The sequence below is a fragment of the Phycodurus eques genome, chromosome 13 (assembly GCF_024500275.1).
Source record: "Phycodurus eques isolate BA_2022a chromosome 13, UOR_Pequ_1.1, whole genome shotgun sequence".
In the NCBI taxonomy this organism is placed as follows: domain Eukaryota; kingdom Metazoa; phylum Chordata; class Actinopteri; order Syngnathiformes; family Syngnathidae; genus Phycodurus; species Phycodurus eques.
Genome location: NC_084537.1, coordinates 5306471 through 5325691, shown reverse-complemented (window position 1 = coordinate 5325691; position 19221 = coordinate 5306471). Strand labels below are relative to the sequence as shown.

Sequence of the window (19221 nt, the reverse complement as noted above, 5' to 3'; positions counted from 1 at the left end):
ATTTACAATAAATGTATCTATTTATGCCAGCGAGGCATAGTGACAGCCAGAACAAATAAATGGTCTTCTATTAGATGGCAGGAAGTACATAAAGTAATTAATGTATCCAACTTTTGTGACATTTTTGTTTCTTGGTGTGCCGTGAAATTTTTCAAGAGTAAATTTTGTTCCTTGGCTCCATAAAGACACTACAAAGACAAGATATTTAATGTTCAAACTGATAAACGTTATTGTTTTTAGCAAATAATAATTAACTTCGAATTTTTTGCTGCAACGCGTTCCAAAAAAGCTGGAACAGGGTCATGTTTACCACTGTTACATCACCTTTTCTTTTAACAACATTCAATAAACGTTTGGGAACTGAGGTCACTAATTTTTTAAGCTCTGTAGGGAGAATTCTTTCCCATTCTTGATTGATGTACAGCTTCCGCTGTTCAACTGTCTGGGGTCTCCGTTGTCGTATTTTACGCTTCATAATGCGCCACTGATTTTCAATGAGAGACAGGTCTGGACTGCAGGCAGGCCAGTCAAGTACCCGCACTCTTTTATTACAAAGCCACGCTGTTGTAGCACATGCAGAATGTGGTTTGGCAATGTCTTGCAGGGGCTTCCATGAAAAAGACGTTGCTTGGATGGCAGCATATGTTTCTCCAAAACCTGTATGTACCTTTCAACATTAATGGTGCCTTCACAGATGTGTAAGTTACCCATGCCATTGGCACGAAAACAGCCCCATACCATCACAGATGCTGGCTTTTGAACTTTGCATCCATAACAGTCCGGATGGTTCTTTTCCTCTTTGGCGACACGATGTCGACAATTTCCAAAAACAATTTGAAATGTAGACTCGTCGGACAACAGAACAGTTTTCCAATTTGCATCAGTCCATCTTAGATGAGCTCGGGCCCAGAGAAGCCGTCGGCGTTTCTGGGTTTTGTTGATAAATGGCTTTTGCTTTGCATAGTAGAGTTTCAAGTTGCACTTACGGATGTAGCGCTGAACTGTATTTACTGACATTGGTTTTCTGAAGTGTTCCTGAGCCCATGTGGTGATATCTATTACACATTGATGTCGGTTTTTGATGCAGTGCCGCCTGAAGGATCAAAGGTCACGGACATTCAATGTTGGTTTTCGGCCTCGCCGCTTACATGCAGTGATTGCTCTAGATTCTCTGAACCTTTTGATGATGATATGGACAGTAGATGATGAAATCCCTAAATTCCTTGCAATTGTACGTTGAGGAACATTGTCCTTAAACAGTTCGACTATTTTCTCACGCACTTGTTCACAAAGAGGTGAACCTCGCCCCATCTTTGCTTGCGAATGACTGAGCAATTCAGGGAAGCTCCTTTTACCTGTGGGATGTTCCCAAATTTGGTGGTTATTGAAGGCTTTTACCTGTGGGATGTTCCAAACAGGTGTTTGATGAGCATTCCTCAACTTTCTCACTTTTTTGCCACCTGTCCCAGCTTTTTTGGAACGTGTTGCAGCCATAAAATTCCAAGTTAATGATTGTTTGCTAAAAACAATGAAGTTTATCACTTTGAACATGAAATATCTTGTCTTTGTAGTGTATTTAATTAAATATAATTTGAACATGATTTGCAAATCATTGTATTCTGTTTTTATTTTTAACACAACAGCCCAACTTTTGGAATTGGGGTTGTAATACAGTCGGCGCGATCCACTCTTGTGGTCGTCGTCACGGTAACGAGTGTATCTGGTCGCATTTGAGTTGACAAGATAAAGCCCAATGATTGTAAGAAAACTGGATGCGGTGGTATCAGAATGCAAGATTTTATTGCAGTAGTCTTACATAGTGCAATCGTGAAAGAGCAAAGTTGTCTTTTTTGAATTTTGAATCACCTTTTATTGTCATGAACATGCATGCATGCACACGAAATTTGTTCTCTGCATTTAACCCATCACAGTGAAGACGTTAGTGGAATACACTGGAGCAGGGGATAGCTGAAGCACCCGGGGAGCATTTCGGGGTATCAATGTCTTGTTCAAGGACACCACAGCCGTGAGTCCGGGGGATGTTGACGGATGGTCCAGTCGGGGTCTTGAACCTAGGTCCCCCACGGTGGCAGGCGATGATCTTAACCATGCTCGATGTACTAAAAACGTTGTCGTTTTTTCCACATGGTGGACTTAACGTGTTTGTTTTGCTGCCTTGTTTCTTTGCCATTTTTGTTAAGATAAGCACGCCCTGCACAACACCTCGTGTTTATATTGGTCAAAGCATAATTTATTCATTCTTACACTATAGCTAATACCCTAATACCCCCAAATAATTGTGTTAGTCCATTCGGTCACTGTCTAAACCAATTGGAGAGCAGCAGGATGCGCTTTAGTCACAACAAAGGAAATATTACAATCCTGATTTGTCTCTCTTTGGGAAGGCAAAAAGAAGGATTTGACAGTGGGAGGAAACGACCTACCAGGGGTGAAGTATTATACATATAATAAAGGTGTAAGAATTGTTTGTCTGCTGGTCTTGTTTTTATGCTCCCGAATATCTCGCTGCTCCACTTTTGTGTATTCATTTTTTAAACTTAACTGGGCCTTTAGCAGGAGCTCCCCCCCCAAATGGTTTGGGGCTCATGTGCTGTTTTGTTCTGCTTACAGCCAATCAGCAATGCAGATTTTATTGTTCCAGTGGAGATCGATGGCACTGTTCATCAGGTAATGCACTCACAGTGTTATGTTGTTTTTTGGTTTGAGGCGAGAGTGCCTTATTTGTGCCTACGGGAAGATCCAGAAGAAATGGTTGTTATCTGATTCAAGTAATCCAGGATAGGCTGTGTTTATCCTGGTTGGCCTATTCATGATTACTTGCACTAGGTGGCAGCCTCGCATTCAAAAAGGGAGTGGATGACATCTGAACTGTGAGTGACAGTGGCTTCTGTTTTCTTGGACGGTCTCTGAAAACCTCTGACGTTTTTGAGATAATTAGCAGTAGTAGCTTGCTCCTTGTGTGATACTAACGCTTCACCTTCATGCAGGTGTATGTGCTGAAACGACCCCATGTGGACGAGTTTCTTCAAAAGATGGGAGAGCTGTTCGAATGTGTGCTCTTCACAGCCAGTCTTGCCAAGGTGCGTTGAGACCAGAGACATTACTGCCTTGGCTTTTACTTACAAGTTAATGATTGTCCTTTTCTTTTGCCCTCTCAAAAGTATACACTTCTTCTGCTTTTCTGTCTGTTTGCCAGTTGTAAGTGGGTAAGTGTTATGCGTGGGGGAAAAAATAAATGTGAAACTCTAGATGTGTTCCAGAATATTACAGATGTGAACCCTCTTCTGTGAAGACATAGAAAAAGTGTACTTTGTATCCTCTAGCTATTGTCTGTGTGTAGCATTTCAGGTATATGGCTGAGTAGGGAAGCTGTTTTATGAAAGTTAGGTGACTTCAGGACATGGCTAATATTTGCCTTCCAGCATACTAACAGCATGTTTGTTTTTATGTGGCTTGGATAGTACGCGGACCCTGTGGCAGACCTGCTGGACCAGTGGGGCGTGTTCAGAGCGCGACTCTTCAGAGAGTCCTGCGTGTTCCACAGAGGGAACTATGTAAAGGACCTCAGCCGGCTGGGTCGCGAGCTCAGCAACGTCATCATTGTTGACAACTCACCCGCATCGTACATTTTTCACCCAGAAAATGCTGTGAGTTGATTTCATGGTTGGCACCTCAACCGTTATGCATTGTTTTAAATAGTATGACACCTTTTTCTCCTTACAATGAGTTAATAGTTCAAGCCTAAGAATTTAGTTAAAAATACATCTGCAAACAGTAATTTGTGGTTGTAACCATGTCAAACTAAAAAAATAAGCCTCTCATTCAGCCAGCAGCAAAATGCTGCTTTTACAGCCGAGACCGATCAAACAGTTTTTTGCACCGTAAAAACTGGTTGCAGTCGAGAACAACTAAAGATAAAGTTACAATAAAACAACACAGTTTTACCACTTTAAGGTTTGAAACATCTGTGAACACCTTGGTCTATGTTCACACTTGTAATTTAGTTTTGTGGTCCAGACCAAGGCATTTTAGATTGCACATTTTTTCTTTTTTTGCTGTGATATCCCAAAGAATATTTTAAAAATGTGCTAGGTGTTCTTTCTTGAGTAGAAGGAAGCAGTTGTTTCCAAGACACAGTTGACTGAACCTGCACCAGAATTTGTTTGCGATCAGTCTCAGCTTGTTTGTTTGGATTGGAGTTGCAGTTTGTTTCAATGGAACCACAATGACTAATGGTTAAGTGTAAACACTGAAGATTTTATTCCAAATGATTGAACATTTTGTCTTGAAGCAACTGAGGCAAAATGGAGTGCAGTACAAACCGGCAGAGCAGAGTCTTATTTAGTTTGCGGTCTCAAGAACATGACATGGAATCAAAATAGAAGTTCAGAACAATTAGAGTGATTCTCCCAAAGCATTAATCCATTTTTTTTTAATAGCGCTTGTCCTCATTGAGTCCGCGAGTGAGCTGGAGCCTATTACAGCTGACTTTGAACGAGAGGCGGGGTACAACCTCGGCCGGTCACTAGCCAATCACACACACAGTCAAGACCTACAGACAATTTTCAGCAGGAGAAAAAAAGTTTGGGAATTTCTTTAATTTCTGCATGAACTAGTCATAAAATGTAGTCTGATCTTAATCAAAATCACAAGAATAAACAGACTGATAAACCCCACACCACCCAAACAATTATTTAAAAAAATATATTTTTTAGAGCATACCTTAAACATTCACAGGACAGGACATTGACTAGGCCACTCTGGAACACCTATTTTTTTTCTTCTGAAGTCATTCTGTTTTTGATTTGCTTCTATTTTTTGGATCATTGTGTTGCAACACCCACTGTTGCATGTATGGCCTCACGTTGTGAATACATTTTTCCATTGATGATAGCAAGCTGTCCAGGCCCTGAGGAGGAAAAGCACACCCATACATTTATGCTCCCGCCCCTACGCTTCACAGTTATGACAAGTTTTTGATGTTTGTGTGCTGTGCCGTTTTTCCTCCACACATGACGCTGTGTGTTCCTCACAAACAATTCAACTTTGGTTTCCTCCTAGGTGTTCTCCCATGAATCCCATTCTTGTTTAATGTTTTACATTTGGTAGATTTGTCAACCGAGATGTTGACAAAGTGAGTTTTATAAGTCTTCAACTCACACTCTAGGTTTCTTTTATATCTCATTGAGCATTCTGTTCCGTGCTCTTGCAGTCATCTTTACAAGATGGCCGCACTTTGGAAGAAAAGCAACAGTGCTGAACTTTCTCCATTTATAGACAATTTGTCTAACTGTGGAATGATAAACATCAAGACTTTTAGAGATACTTTTATAACCTTTTACAGATTCATACACATTTATAAATAAAGTCCTGGCCTCAATCTGATTGAGGTACTGTAGCATGACCCCAAGAACACAGAAATCCCAGGAATCTAGCTGAACTGCAACAGTTTTATAGAGAAGAATCAGTTTAAAATTCATAGTGATCGTTGTGCAGGTCTGATCTGCAACTTTGGTGGAAGTTATTGTGGCCAAGGAAGGGTAAACCAGTTATTAAATCCAAGGGTTCTCTTACATTTCCTCCCTGTCCTGGGAATGTTTGCATTGTTGTGATCTATACAAATAGGAAATATTTTTGTGTGTGGTATGAGTGTAAGCACACTGTTTATTCTTGAGATTTAGATGATCAGACCACATTTTATGACCAGTTTGTTTAAGGTGGTACTTGGTGTAAAATCTTTTGAGAACTGCTACTCTAATTGTCTCCCCAGGTCCCAGTCCAGTCGTGGTTTGATGACATGAATGACACAGAATTGCTGGACTTGTTGCCTTTCTTTGAGGGGCTCAGCAAAGAAGATGAGGTTTACGGGGTCCTCCAGAATCTGAGAGGCAGGTAGCAGGACCCAGAGAAACTGTGCTGTCCAGCCTCCTCCTTCGACCTGTGCCCGCATTCAACTTTCTCTCTCCAGCACGTCTCATGACTGAGGTGCCGTGGAGTCCCAGGATTCTGTTCCCCCAACACTGCTCTCATCTCCTGGTGACTGGATGCCTTCAGAGTGCCATCCTAAATGATAAGAAATATACTTAACCCAGGAGCACTGTGTTTAAAAACAAACAAAAAAACAACAAAACAAGAAGCTACGAGGTTGACACTATTGGGGACAAAATGCTAAGAGGAATGAACTCTGGTCTTTATTTTCAAACCAACAAAGTTTTACTATTTGGTTAAGTGCTTCAAACCAAAAAAAAAAAAAAACCTCTTTTGTCTGAAACGTCTAATGTGGTGCCACACAAAGGTCAGAAAAGATTTTTTTTTGACCTTGTGTTGTTGCTATGCAGGCAGTTTGTGGTCATGGAAAGGACTAGACTTTTCTTACTGAATGAAGTGCCTTGTGTGAGTGTTGTTTCTATGGGGAACTACAATATTTTCTACATGGCATAGTCCCTGAGTACTCCAGTCGTCACACATATGCTTACAAGTGGACACAGAAGTATCTTTATATCATATTTTTCCTGTTTTTTTAATCATCAAACATTTTCTTGGTGTTCTTTGTTTGTTTCTGAATGCCCGTGCCATTACATAGATGTGACTTTGTTTCTGCTCTCACTGTACTACATAGTTGATTTGTTTTAGGCAAAGTTTGCAACTGTAAACCTTATTACCCCAGCTTCAAGTTATCCTTCTTTTTTTGTGGTTTTAATCTTGAAACTCCGATAAAATGTGCCATTTATTCTTTTGGGTTGCTCCCCTTTTATTAGTTGCCAAACTATGAACTACTTTTTAATGGGCTTATGTTAAACAGGTGTTCATCTAATACTTAGTATTGCATTATAGGTTTTATTCATTTTAATAGCTGTCAAATGAATACTTATGTGTTTAATATTCTATGGTTTGTGATAGTTTTGTGCTTGTCAATGTCAGCATTTAGCCCACATTTGAATACTTATTTTGCACATCGGTGCAGCTTCATCCACAGGGTGTATTTTTTTTCTCCCACTCTCCTCTTCCTTCTCTCCAGAATTGTACAGTTGGGTCAAGTGCCATACACACCCCCCCCCCACACACACAATTCCCTCTAGTATAGTGTATAGCCCTGGACTGATCTGGACAAGTTAGTGAAATTGGGGCCTAGCGCATCACTCGTCGAGGTGTGTGTGTTTTTCTGCGCGTGTGGCGTTTACCTTCAGAGACTCTTTTGAACTGCTCTTCACCTCAGTGCCTGTTTGAGAGGAGCCACGCAAACTGAATGCCGCAACATTTGCTACCATGGCAATAACTTTTTTTTTTTTTGGGAGGGAGCATATTTGGCGTGTATATATCTGGTCATCCCAAATTGCCTTCATAACACCCTGTACAAGTTTGGTTGGGCTGACCCATGCAATTCTCACAGTGCTGTTCAGGTATCATGAACAAGTTTTCATATAACTGTGAGGTTATACCTTTTATTAGAAAGGGGGAGGGGGGGGAGAAAGTTCCCACATTATGACAAAGGATTTGTGCTGTTGTTGCAACAGCAGCCAAGCAAAAATTGTCTTTAATTGCTACAGTATTCGGCCTTCCACACCTTAAGATGGCTGACTGTGTCAGGACATCAAAACGTCCCACATAAATTTTTAAGGTAACAGGCTACTGCTGTTCCTCCATTCATTTTCTCTTTCGCAACAGCATTTGACTTGTTTGTGACGGCAGTGAGTGTTTGGTTCAGGATGGTTTCAGTGCAATGTCCTTTTTATAAGACTATTCTCAACCTGCGGACGATTTTCTTGCTCTGAAAAATGTTTGTATAATTGTGATATTTTTCTACCTTTTATTGCCAGTATTCGGTTGAACAAGTTGCATCGTATTCGTAATCCCCTCAACCGCCCCCAACTCTGCCTCAACCTTATTTGATCTTTCTTGCCTGTGGTGAGACTTCTCAGTCAGGTCTTTTCTTTCCTATTCAGGGGACGTGTGTTGTGTGTGCTTACTAGTTTTCTTTTGGGCATCAACCTCACTTAAAAAAATATTCATCAGCAATTGGTTTGAGTTTAACACCAAAGTTCTGAAAACACTTGATTTCACTGTGCTTACGTTCTTTGGTCGGTGTAGTTTTACAGGGATGGTTGAATTCGCACTTTGTTTAAACACTTCAGTTCTTGTTGGGTAAGAGTGTGTATTGTCAGTCAACCTGAGCATTTTGTTTTCTTTCCATAATAAAATGCTTCATTGAAACATGTTTTTCCCACGTCTGAATGTTGAGCATCAGTAGGAGATGAAAAGATGCAAATGTGTAAAAGGCGTTTTAATTGCGGTTTGCTTGCAATTGCATAAAGATTTATTAATTTCCCCTTATAGTGTACTGAACGCTAATTGACCACTTGTGAGCAGCATATCCACTTTATCTGAGGGAAGGTTGAAAATGTCATCTCTGTTAAGTGCGTGAATACTTAAGAGTAGCGTTACAACTTCAAAACACTATTAAATTCAGCTAGGACACCTTGGTAACTATTTTCTAGATTCCCCAATTCCTACCTTTTCTCCAATGCCACATTTGCCATTAGAAAGTCAACTAAATGGAGACATGTTCCAAATCATCCGACCATATTTCACAAATTATTCAGCTGATTCAAAGCATTCCAACTTCAAGTTGTTCAGCTCATTCAGGACCTTTTGGGAACTATATTTCACTTTTGCAAAATTCACAGTTGAATATTTTGACCAATTCAAACCATTCCACTCCTCAAATTCCCCAATTCAATTAATTTCACGGCATTTCAGTTCAGCAACTGTTTTACCACCGCGTGTTGATTGGGTGCCCCAGCTTCCCCCAAAAAATACGAGGTAACATGAAGACTAAACTTCCCGAAGACGTGATTGGTTGTCCATGTAACGTGACCATTTTAATGCGCTTGCAACAAAGTGAATAAACACTTCAGGTAGAGATGTATTTTGGTTGAAAACCTGTTCTTAAAAAAAGGTCACAATACAGGAAAAATGAATCATACATGACTGAATGTATTCATACAGTATTGTTTTGTATTGTCTGGTGTAGCATGAATTGCTAGAACAATGGTTTGTGAACCTAGTGTAGCACTACTAGAGCCCAAAAAAAAAAAAAAAAAGTCCCTCCAAAAAGTTTCATCATGCACAGTATTTCCATGAAGGCTCGCAGCTCCTAAAAGTATGTCTAACTTACAGGAGATGCTGTGACATTTATCTTCTCAATCAACTGGAATAATAAGTTGATCTACAAAGGAATATGATTTTTAAAAAAATGGAATAACATAGCTAGGTCATGGCTGTGTAAGGGAGATCCAGGAACACGCCCGACGACAGAGTCTTATTCAGCATCGAGGACCATGATGTGGACAAAGAGTGCAGCTGCAGGGACAATGTGACCAGTTTTATCGAGCAGAGGCACGTGTCTGTATCCTGTGTGTGAACACAAAACGGTTACGCCAGTTATTAGGACATGAGTAGCTCTTTGTGCAGCAAGCTGAGCGGCTTCTTTTCAACCATGGTCATTTCTAAAGTAAGGCAGCCGTTTCATAATGACTCGCAAGTGTGCGCAAGGGGGAGAGAAAAAACAATGGAAGTAAACTCACCCATCTTTAAACTGTTGAGGGGAAGTGTGTACTGCGCCACAAACTCGTTACCGGATGTAGAATCATGGTCCTGGATGAGGAAGCGCACCAAGGCGAGTTCCGGTACATACACATCAAACTGGAAGTTTTCGTTCCATTCTGGGTTGAAACCTACAACAACAAAAAGAAGACAAGAATAAGGTTTTGATGCAATATTACTACACGTTGATGCTTTGACTTCTTTCACCTACTTCGCAGGCTATCAATGCACTTTTACAACATGAATCCTGAGAAATTGTATATTTTCAGAAAATGTTTAAAGGGATCTGCAGCAACAAATTTAGTGTAAATTTGAAAAATAAATGATTGTATGTCTGATCCAATTGTAAGCGCGACAGTTGCTATACCTATTGAGATCCAATACAAGCGCTCCAATAAATAAATATTTTTATTGTGGCTGTAGTTTGCATTGGTCTACAACATATTGGGAGCTGTGTTATCAATTAACAACACAGAGGGGGCAACATACATTCCAACTCCTTCCTAATGTAAACTAGCCAATGAAATAGACACGATCCACAGCCCATCATAGCATTCCCTAAATAATTGTACCGGTATATTGCACAATATTCCAGAATTCAATGGTCGACTTACTCAGGCATTAACACAACAAGTATATTGCTGAATTCATCCCTTTACAGTAAGTAGTGTTGCTAAAATGTGACGGCATCATAAAAACATCTCTTGTGATCGATCCAATTAGATTACGCACGTGACCCCGCCGTTGCCTATAAAATGAACTCAACTATGTCTCATACATCATGTGCGTTACCATTGTTATCAACAGCGCGGGTCTCTTTGACAGATATGTCAGCCGGCACTCCGTACACCTCCACCTTAACCAGCGGGTCTACTATGGAGGATTCCTTCTTGTTGACTTTAGGGAGCTGCTGAGCTGATATAACCTGGAGATGAGAAGCCATTTCAGACCGTACGTCCTTTTTCGACGGGAGGTCGAAGTTGTGATGACTTGCAAGCCTTTGTCAGGGTGGAAAAGAACAGACCATGATATGGAGTGTCTTGTGCTTCAGCCACTCTCCTCGGGTCAGGGTTATAGGGTCGAACTCTGTGACTCTGTTCCTCATGAAGGCCGGTTTCAGGATGTAGCCGCTCTTCCCGTTCACAAGGAATTTGCCTTGGTTTAAATCCACATCTTCGCAGCTTGTCTGAAGGTTCAGGGCCACTGGGACACACGAGATGGCATGTTTTCAGACAGCGCAGAAAATGTTGGAAATATAATTCCCCTTTTTTGTGCTTTCCGTCTCATGTACCAATTTGGCAGCCAGCATTCCACAGAGGCACGGGGTTGTAGTTGGAGGAGTCGGTCCTGGAGCCAGCTGGGTAGATGCGGCTCAGCTTGTCCACATTATGACTGATGTATGCATTTGCTGGATGGAACAGACAACCATTGAGCTCCATTTAAAAATAGCAGAACATTGTACATTTCATTTTTCTGATTACTACTGACACATGACCATTTGCAAAATGCTATGACATCCAATATATGCCATCTTCATAATGTCAGTTTTTATTTATTTATTATTTTTTTTTTTTAAAGAGTGTAGTTTTTCAGTGGTGCACTGCGGTTTACTGACGGGTCTCCCTTAAATTTCGCTTCCTTCTTTTAACATGACAAAATATGAGACAGCTCTTAGTATCATACATTGCAATCTCCAACCACAGTAAAAGAAATATTGTTAAATCTGTATCTCTTTGACAGTCAAATAATTAAAAAGAAGGAGCATTGTCTTATTAAAGGTACTTCTGTTGTGACTGATTGGTGCAAGTGTCTGGACTGTACAAAAGTCTTCCTTACCCGACTCTTCTGCGAGCTCAACAGCCTTTTTTTCTTTAAAAGACGACATCTCGTAGAAGCTCAGGTTTTTCCTGGCATCCTCGAAGCCGTTGAAGTGGACGCTCTTACAGTAGATCACAATGTTGGACAGCTCTTTCGATAGCTTCAGTTTCTTTTTTTTCTGCAGTTAATTCAAATGTAAAATAAGCCAACAAGTTCTTTACTTTGACTCTAAGACCGCAAAGGTTGACATTGTCAAATACTTTGTAATTATTATTATTAGTTATTATTTTTTTTTTAATCTACATTTTGGTCCTCCGGTTCATCCTCATCGTTTGATTCTTCTTCTTCGGTTACTTCAGAGTCATCGACATCTGCCACCTCAGGAGCAAAAGTGGCCTCTAGTTTGTTTAACCTCTTGGCTTTGATGAGGAACTTCCCTTTCAGCTCCTGGGAGACAACATTGGAGCACATTGAAGGACAGCAATTCCAAGGGAAAACTAACAAGCGGTGGTGGGAAACGCACCTCAGGGGACGGGAAGTTTGTGGGCATGCCATCCCCGAGGGGAGAGGTGACCAGCGCGCTGCCCAAGATGGATCTCAAGTGCTGGGCCATGACTTCCTGCTGCTCCACACAGCAGTGGTTCTCCAGGGAGAGGATCACTGGGTATTGGGATGTCTGCGGTAGGTAGGTACATACATCGATTCGATTGAAACCATACGGGAATATACTTGATACGAATGAACACTCGTACAATGAGCGCACCTTAAAAGCATACTCCTTGATGGCTTTAATGGCGTCTTTAAAGAGGATCTTGGAGGTTAGCGTGTAGCCGTGGTAGATGTCCGGCTCATCATCTGATCCGTCCCAGCAGTCCAGCTCCACACAGCGACAGCCCTTCAGCAGAGCCCTGAAAGCCCAGGTCTACCTTAAAGGATCTAAGGTGTCCAGATGGACTATATTTCACTTACGAGTTCTCAATGTATTTTTTCCCCCCCCTCAGTAAAATGAAACTGGCAGTCATTTCCAAAAATATCAATTTGTTATGGCGCAATCTGTAAATAACTAACAGGGCAGTTAGTTATTTATTTGGTATTATAGCTCATAACTCAACCCTGCTGTAGCTACAAAAGGTTTTATAACACTGCAACAAAATAGATAAGCAACAACAAGATATACAGTATACATATACTGTTAAATGAAGACCTGCTGAAGCTACAAGCCCAATTCCAATGAAGTTGGGAACAGAATACAATGATTTGCAAATCATGTTCAACCTATATTTAATTGAATACACTACAAAGACAAGATATAATCTTCAAACTGATCAACTTGATTGTTTTTAGCAAATAATCGTTAACTTAGAATTTTGTGGCTGCAACACCTTCCAAAAAAGCTGACGGAGAAAGTTGAGGAATGCTCATCAAACACGTGTTTGGAAAATCCCACAGGTGAACAGGCTAATAGGGGACAAGTGGGTGACATGATTGGGTAGAAAAGGAGCTTCCCTGAATTGCTCAGTCATTCACAAGCAAAGATGGGGCGAGGTTCACCTCTTTGTGAACAAGTGCGTGAGAAAATAGTCGAACAGTTCAAGGACAATGTTCGTCAACGTACAATTGCAAGGAATTTAGGGATTTCATCATCTACGGTCCATAATATCATCAAAAGGTTCAGAGAATCTGGAGAAATCACTGCTTATTTCAGCAAGACAATGCCAAACCACATTCTGCACGTGTTACAACAGCGTGGCTTCGTAGTAAAAGAGTGGGGGAACTAGACTGGCCTGCCTTCAGTCCAGACCTGTCTCCCATTGAAAATGTGTGGCGCATTATGAAGCGTAAAACACGACAACGGAGACCCCGGACTCTTGAACAGCTGAAGCTGTACATCGAGCAAGAATGGGAAAGAATTCCACCGACAAAGCTTCAGCAATTAGCGTCCTCATTTCCCAAACGTTTATTGAATGTTGTTAAAAGAAAAGGTGATGTAACACAGTGGTAAGCATGAGCCTGTCCCAGCTTTTGTGGAACGTGTTGCAGCCATAAAATTCTAAGTTAACGATTATTTGCTAAAAACAATCAAGTTGATCAGTTTGAACATTAAATATCTTGTCTTTGTCGTGTATTCAATTAAATATAGGTTGAACATGATTTGCAAATCATTGTATCGTGTTCTTATTTATGTATAACACAACGTCCCAACTTCTCATTAGACAATTGGGCTTGTCCAATGAGATTGGCCTGATGTCATTCCTGTACTGCACTCAGGTACTCATTTGTATAGTACCTGGGGATTGCTTTGATGCTGTGAAGCTAGGTTTTCTTTTCTCTTTAGACTTTTGGCTCATACTTACAATTGGAAGGAGCTATTTTTCGTTATGACATGGCATTATTAGATCAATACATATTAACATATAGTTAACTAATCTTTTTCAATCATAACTGAGCAGTATTGTTATATATATATATATATATATATATTATATACTGTGTACAGCCAATGTATGGATTCAGATTGTGCAAGTGGAGGGACCCATAAAAGGTATGGCAGGAGTGGTCACCTGACATAGGCCTCTGTGCTACTGGGTCCTTTGAGTTGATCCTCCATGAGGTAGGTGTTGTGCGAGGAGGAGATAAAATAGTGGTTGAGAGGCTGGCTCATGTCCTGGTACACCCCCTTGTGCTCTGGATTGAGGATCAAGGCATCAGGATGGTGCAGGTATATGAGGAAGCCATCTTTAGTCAACACCCTCTTCTCTTTGGCTGTAAAACAACAAACACCAATAGACCACACGCTTTCAGTCCACGCAAATCCTTGTCAGTAGGGCCAATGAGGGGCCAAAAGTATCCCCTTGAAAGATAAATGCTCCCCTTTTGATTGACTCGCTCAAAAGTACTAATTCAACAATGGTTCTACGTTATTAGAGTATTATAGAACTGCACTGCATTATACTGAGACGTGTCTCCACGTTTATGGTTGCCATTCTTTTTTTTTTTAAGCGTTATGGGGGAAAAATAGAAAGGGAAATGCCGGACAGTGTGGAACAAACTTACTTTTGGATCAGATGAGAGTTCAATGGTGTCCCTTAAAGAAGTGGCCAGTGATTGTATAGATTGCCTTAAAGTCTGAAAATCTTAAACATCATACTAATTGTGTTGTCTGTGGTAAAATGTGTCAAAAATATTAGCCTTTGTCTATTTTTTTTTTTTTTTTTTTTTTTAACTGAATGTGGCCAGACAATTGCTGCTCCTGGTTTGTCATTCACATTGTTTCTTAATTATAGTAACGAGCAGTTAAATATATAAATATATATATATATATATATATATATATATATATATAGAAGGGTGAACGGGAGCACAAGCGGTTGTTGGTCTACCTATATATGTGCCCTGTGAATGATGTCGCCACCAGTGCAGAGTGTACCCCGCCCCAACAGACAGCTCTGTAACATCTTAAGAGGCAACTCATTTGTCACCTTTTTCATCCGGTTCAAACTTCTCAATAATCTTGTGTGCATCCGCGAGTGTTATCGTCTCTCTTTGTTCCTTCTGCAGGAATTCCTCCAGGTTCTCGGGACTCATGACACCTGCAGACCGGGCATACTCCCTGTAGATCACGTCGATTTCTTCCCGGTAGGTGAGCAGGTCATAGAAATGTTTGATCTCCTGCCCGGACAGGTATCCAGTCTTTGATTTGTCACATTTCTATTTGATGTAACATGACAGTCCATTAGGCTTAATGCAACACTCATTTTAAATGACATGTTAGTGGTCAATAAAATCTGTCTTTACAGCCTGGTGAAATGCAAAAAATAAAGACAAAATGAGAGGAGAACCTTATTTGAACAATATCATGACTTGCAGGAGCAACAAAATTCAATTTCTTTATGGTCTCTGATGAGATTACACATAATCACCATCCGAAGAGTTCAGGTATTTCTATTTGTCCGTATTCAATTGAAATTCTGATTATTGGGAAGACATTTTAAAAAGGTCTGCACGGTACAACCTCGAAGAGCATCTCTGCGTAGCTGTCATCCACGTCAGTGTTGATGAGGTGCAGGAAGTTCTTAACCTCCGACACACTCAGCTTGCTATCTTTGTTCTTGTCTGCTTTGCTCAGGCAGCTGAATATCCAGCTGGAAGGAGGGTCTCACTTAAGGAAAGTATTCATCTGCCATACATGCTCCTGTAACCATGGAATGACCAATCAAGTATATGGAAACAGAATCTCTCTCACTTAACCTAACTTGCATGCTTCTGGAACGTGGAAGGAAGCTGAAGCAATCAGAGAAAACCCCAAACTCCAGTCAACACAGGAGGACCTGAGCTGATATTCAAAGTCGGGACCTCTTGTGTGAGGCAGGCGTGCCGAGCACAAGCGCTACCCCACCGTGCTCACGCTTGATCAGATTGAACATATTCCGCCACTTATCTGTCAAATCTCCTCCCACCTGCTCATAAATTGTTGTGCTTGTTTAGAATCCTATTCCATTTCATTAGCCAGCCGGGACGACCGCCGAGGTAGGTTTGTGCGGGTGCGTTCTTTAAGTTCAACCTGCACTGCAATGATAAGGATACTGTTCTGTCTTTTGCTGCTGGTTGAGGTCGTTTCTGCTGGCTATCAGTTTCTGAAGGCTTCCAGCCCACTGCTTGGCCTCGTCCTCAGAGCTGGCGATGAGGTCTAAGTTTTTGCGGTGCTCCTTGAAGATGATGGAGAAACAGCAATTCTCCATCTCCTGTTCCGTGTACTTTTTCAACCCCTCTGTCTGACGACCCAGTCGCACCACAGAGATGTCATCAACGGAAACTGCACAGAGGAAAAGCCTTTATGTCACTTACAGCACAACATTTGACTTCAGATAGAAAGTGTGACAAATAGAATCCAAGTCTGTGCTCTGTTCGACTTGGCGTATCTTCAACAAGCTTGTTGACTCAGCTCTCTGGGAACACGGACATAGCCTGGAACAACAGCAATATCATCCATATCTCAGGTATCAGATTGAAAATTTTATTGATGTAAACTTGGCACACAGTTCAAGCGGGAAAACTTTATACGCCCTACAAGAAACATTATTATCTCCGTGACGACACGCCCACAAACCATATCAGGGCTATCGCCAACAAGACGAAATGATCGAATGCAGCTCTGGGATCAGCTCTTCGTCTTTACAATTCGTGATGGAAAATTCCAGTCAACAATTGAAACATATTTGACTGCAGGGTTCCACAACGTTAGGACAGCACTCACATATCCGATGCCTCCTGAAGATTCTTTTGGACTCCCGCCACATTGTCTTGCAGTCCTCTTGGAGTTTGAAATACCGGCTTTTCTTCCAGGACGAGGAGCGGACCTTGAGCAGCTCTCCCCCTTGCAGGAGGAACTGGACATCTCCGTTGCCGTCCATACCTAAGAAAGAGATGGGCAGAGCAACGGTTTGTATCGTTGGATCAATTGAGTTTGAACTCACACCATCACGATGAGTTTATGAAAATGTTTCACTGTCTCTTCCTCTGATTGCATGGCTTAAAGCCCCATGCCTTAAACCACATCCACCCCGTTTGTCTGTCTCGCGCTGTAAATGCATATCAATACCTTGCAGCCTACCTAAGAGCTTTACATGCTTTTCTATCACCTCCTGGTCTCTGGCAGGGCGCGGCGACTCCTGTGATGTGCTGATTTTGGGCTGTTTACGGAGACACGACATGCTCGGTGGTACCCACGGCCGGTAAGACGCTATCAGTGTGTGTCAAAGGCGTGTGTTGGCAGGAAACAGCAGCAAAGAGGGCGTGTGCCAGCCCCGCTCAAAGTCCACCTTTCAATTCTGGCACATGACCGGCATGTAGCGGTCGCCTGCTTGCCTCAAGTCTTATCATCTAAACATTGTAACACAATTAGTCATATCGCCATATTCTTACATCGACATTTAAGTCGATCACAAACGTTAGCAGAAGTTACCGTATGGCGTAAATGTTACCAAAAGTGGGTCCACCTTTACAATTTGCTTTTTGTAAGCAATAGTAGGATGCAGTCGCCAGTTAAGCGGCGCCGCCTTGTGGTGACGGCGTGCAACGTGATAACTTTTGCCAGCCCCGCCTGACTAAAACAACAACAACAACAAAAATGACGTTCAACGTTTCAAGTCAAAAGCGGAACGTGTATGTTACACATCTTCCTCCCCCCCCCCCCGGAATGGCTCTTGCAGCAACAAACTTTTTTTTTTTTTTTTTAAATGGCGACTTCGCGGCATGACTTTACTGTTCGTAGAAGGTGAAACTACTAACGAGGTGAGGCGGCCACGCCTTTTACAAGTTTAGAAAACTAGGACTCTGAAATCTAGCAGGCGTTTCTAACCAATTCAAAATGAAAGCGTGATGGGCGCTCGGATGGACCTGCATTCGGTCCTTGGATTGCATTTGTGAGATTATTGAAACTGGGTACTGTTACGAAACCCATGGGCCAAAAATAGAAAAAAAAAAAAAACGTCCTACCGTGTTTGGTTTCCGTGTTTTTGCGCTGGTATTTCCGCAATTCTAATTGAAAGTAGCTCCTCTGTCCATGTGTAGTGATGAACAAACTTGTGCTGTCCTTTGTGTGTGTTGCGGGGGGGGGGGGGGGGGTAGTTGTTGCACTGAGGAGGAGGAGGAGGACAGCAAAGCCAAAGAAAAGGAGGCAGAGAGGGACACAGGTGCCTTCCCAAAAAGCCACCTCCCGATTGCGCGCGCAATCAGCTCACCGCCTGACGAACCTGCTGTGCGAGTGACGTCACAGTCGACGTCATTACCCGCCCACGTTCATGCCAACTGCTGGGCTACATTATGTATGAATTCAAGAAAGTTCAAAGAAAGAAAAAAAAAACCCAACCTTTTCTCACTTTGTTTTGATTTGGTAACCATAACCTTTCTTCCGTTTCTTTCTCTATCAGAACACCTGTGTTTGGCATTTTGACACATATCAGCATTTTTTTAAAGCCTTTAACATGTTGCAAATATGAAATGTTGTTTCATAAACATTTTTAAAGTTATTTTAACAAAGTTAAGCGTTGGAGTTTGTATTATTCAAAATATATATCGGCTCCAAATATCAGTTATCGGCCTCCTTGACTACAGATCACTTGGGAACAATTTTGGGGGGGAAAAATTCTGTTGAGTTAGATTTTATCTGCAAACATAGTAAGAATTAAGAGGATTTGTGCCATATCCTTTGTAAAACATAATAGTGTTAAATAAACATTGCAGTGCAGAAGTAAAAATTATTATTATTATTTTTTTTACTGCAATTTATACCTGTTTTGATAACTTGGCATAATCATTTTTAAAAAAGCTGGCAAAAGACACAACACATTCGCAACAAATCGTTCGTGTAGCAAACGTCAAACAATTCTCTTAAATAAAGCCATGGATGGGGAATATCTTGCTTCTTCTTTTACGTCAGTATCGTTAATAGCCCTCGGGTCATGTTCCTCCATGTCGTTGTTGTCGCTGTCACGGTTACCTAGCCCGGGTGAAGGCTTTGCTCTCTCCTGAGATGAGGAGGCGGAAGAAAATAACTTCTCGTCATTTCTTGTTCGCAGCGTGTGCTCAACAAGCAGGAACAAGCCCTGCTGCTCCTCACATACCAGATGGCATCCATAGTTTGGCTGTGTATGACTGACGACAAATCCGGGTGTACTCTGCCTCTCGCCCGAACTCAGCTGCATTGGCTCCAGCTTACCCGTAGCACTGAAATTGGATGGATAAATCATTTTTTTTTATGTTTGACATCACCAAATATTT

At 41.5% G+C, this 19221-nt stretch overlaps 2 protein-coding genes across 9 annotated transcripts in view; one reads left to right on the top strand and one right to left on the bottom strand.

The window, feature by feature from the left end:
- LOC133411215 (CTD small phosphatase-like protein) overlaps nt 1-8236 on the top strand; it is a 16504-nt gene extending 8268 nt beyond the window's left edge. For 4 of the 8 annotated variants that reach the window (XM_061693272.1, XM_061693269.1, XM_061693270.1 and 1 more), the window contains 5 exons: nt 2632-2688; nt 3009-3101; nt 3183-3227; nt 3483-3668; nt 5792-8236. In XM_061693272.1, coding sequence (XP_061549256.1) covers nt 2632-2688; nt 3009-3101; nt 3183-3227; nt 3483-3668; nt 5792-5917 — 507 coding nt within the window. In that variant the 3' untranslated portion in view covers nt 5918-8236. The remainder of the gene's footprint in view (nt 1-2631; nt 2689-3008; nt 3102-3182; nt 3228-3482; nt 3669-5791) is intronic. The other 4 variants (XM_061693276.1, XM_061693273.1, XM_061693274.1 and 1 more) reach the window with 1 other exon arrangement.
- LOC133411214 (1-phosphatidylinositol 4,5-bisphosphate phosphodiesterase delta-1-like) lies at nt 7193-18153 on the bottom strand. Its single transcript, XM_061693267.1, has 15 exons — nt 17938-18153; nt 16697-16855; nt 16027-16255; nt 15455-15584; nt 14922-15150; nt 14004-14205; nt 12206-12350; nt 11966-12118; nt 11746-11889; nt 11461-11620; nt 10916-11032; nt 10649-10827; nt 10417-10549; nt 9606-9755; nt 7193-9432 (listed from the first exon to the last, which is right to left on the bottom strand). The coding sequence occupies exons 2-15, from the start codon at nt 16851-16853 to the stop codon at nt 9341-9343; spliced, it is 2220 nt and encodes a 739-aa protein (XP_061549251.1). The 5' UTR covers nt 16854-16855; nt 17938-18153; the 3' UTR covers nt 7193-9340.
- Between the last annotated feature and the right edge of the window lie 1068 nt (nt 18154-19221).

What these genes read in the sequence shown, in the direction of transcription:
- LOC133411214 (XM_061693267.1), bottom strand. Translation starts at nt 16,853, where the DNA reads ATGGACGGCAACGGAGATGTCCAGTTCCTCCTGCAAGGGGGAGAGCTG. An exon ending in CAGCAGCAAAAGACAGAACA is followed by an intron (nt 15,585 to 16,026) that starts GTATCCTTATCA and finishes CCCTCCTTCCAG; the next exon opens with CTGGATATTCAGCTGCCTGA. An exon ending in GTTTGAACCGGATGAAAAAG is followed by an intron (nt 14,206 to 14,921) that starts GTGACAAATGAG and finishes GTTGTTTTACAG; the next exon opens with CCAAAGAGAAGAGGGTGTTG.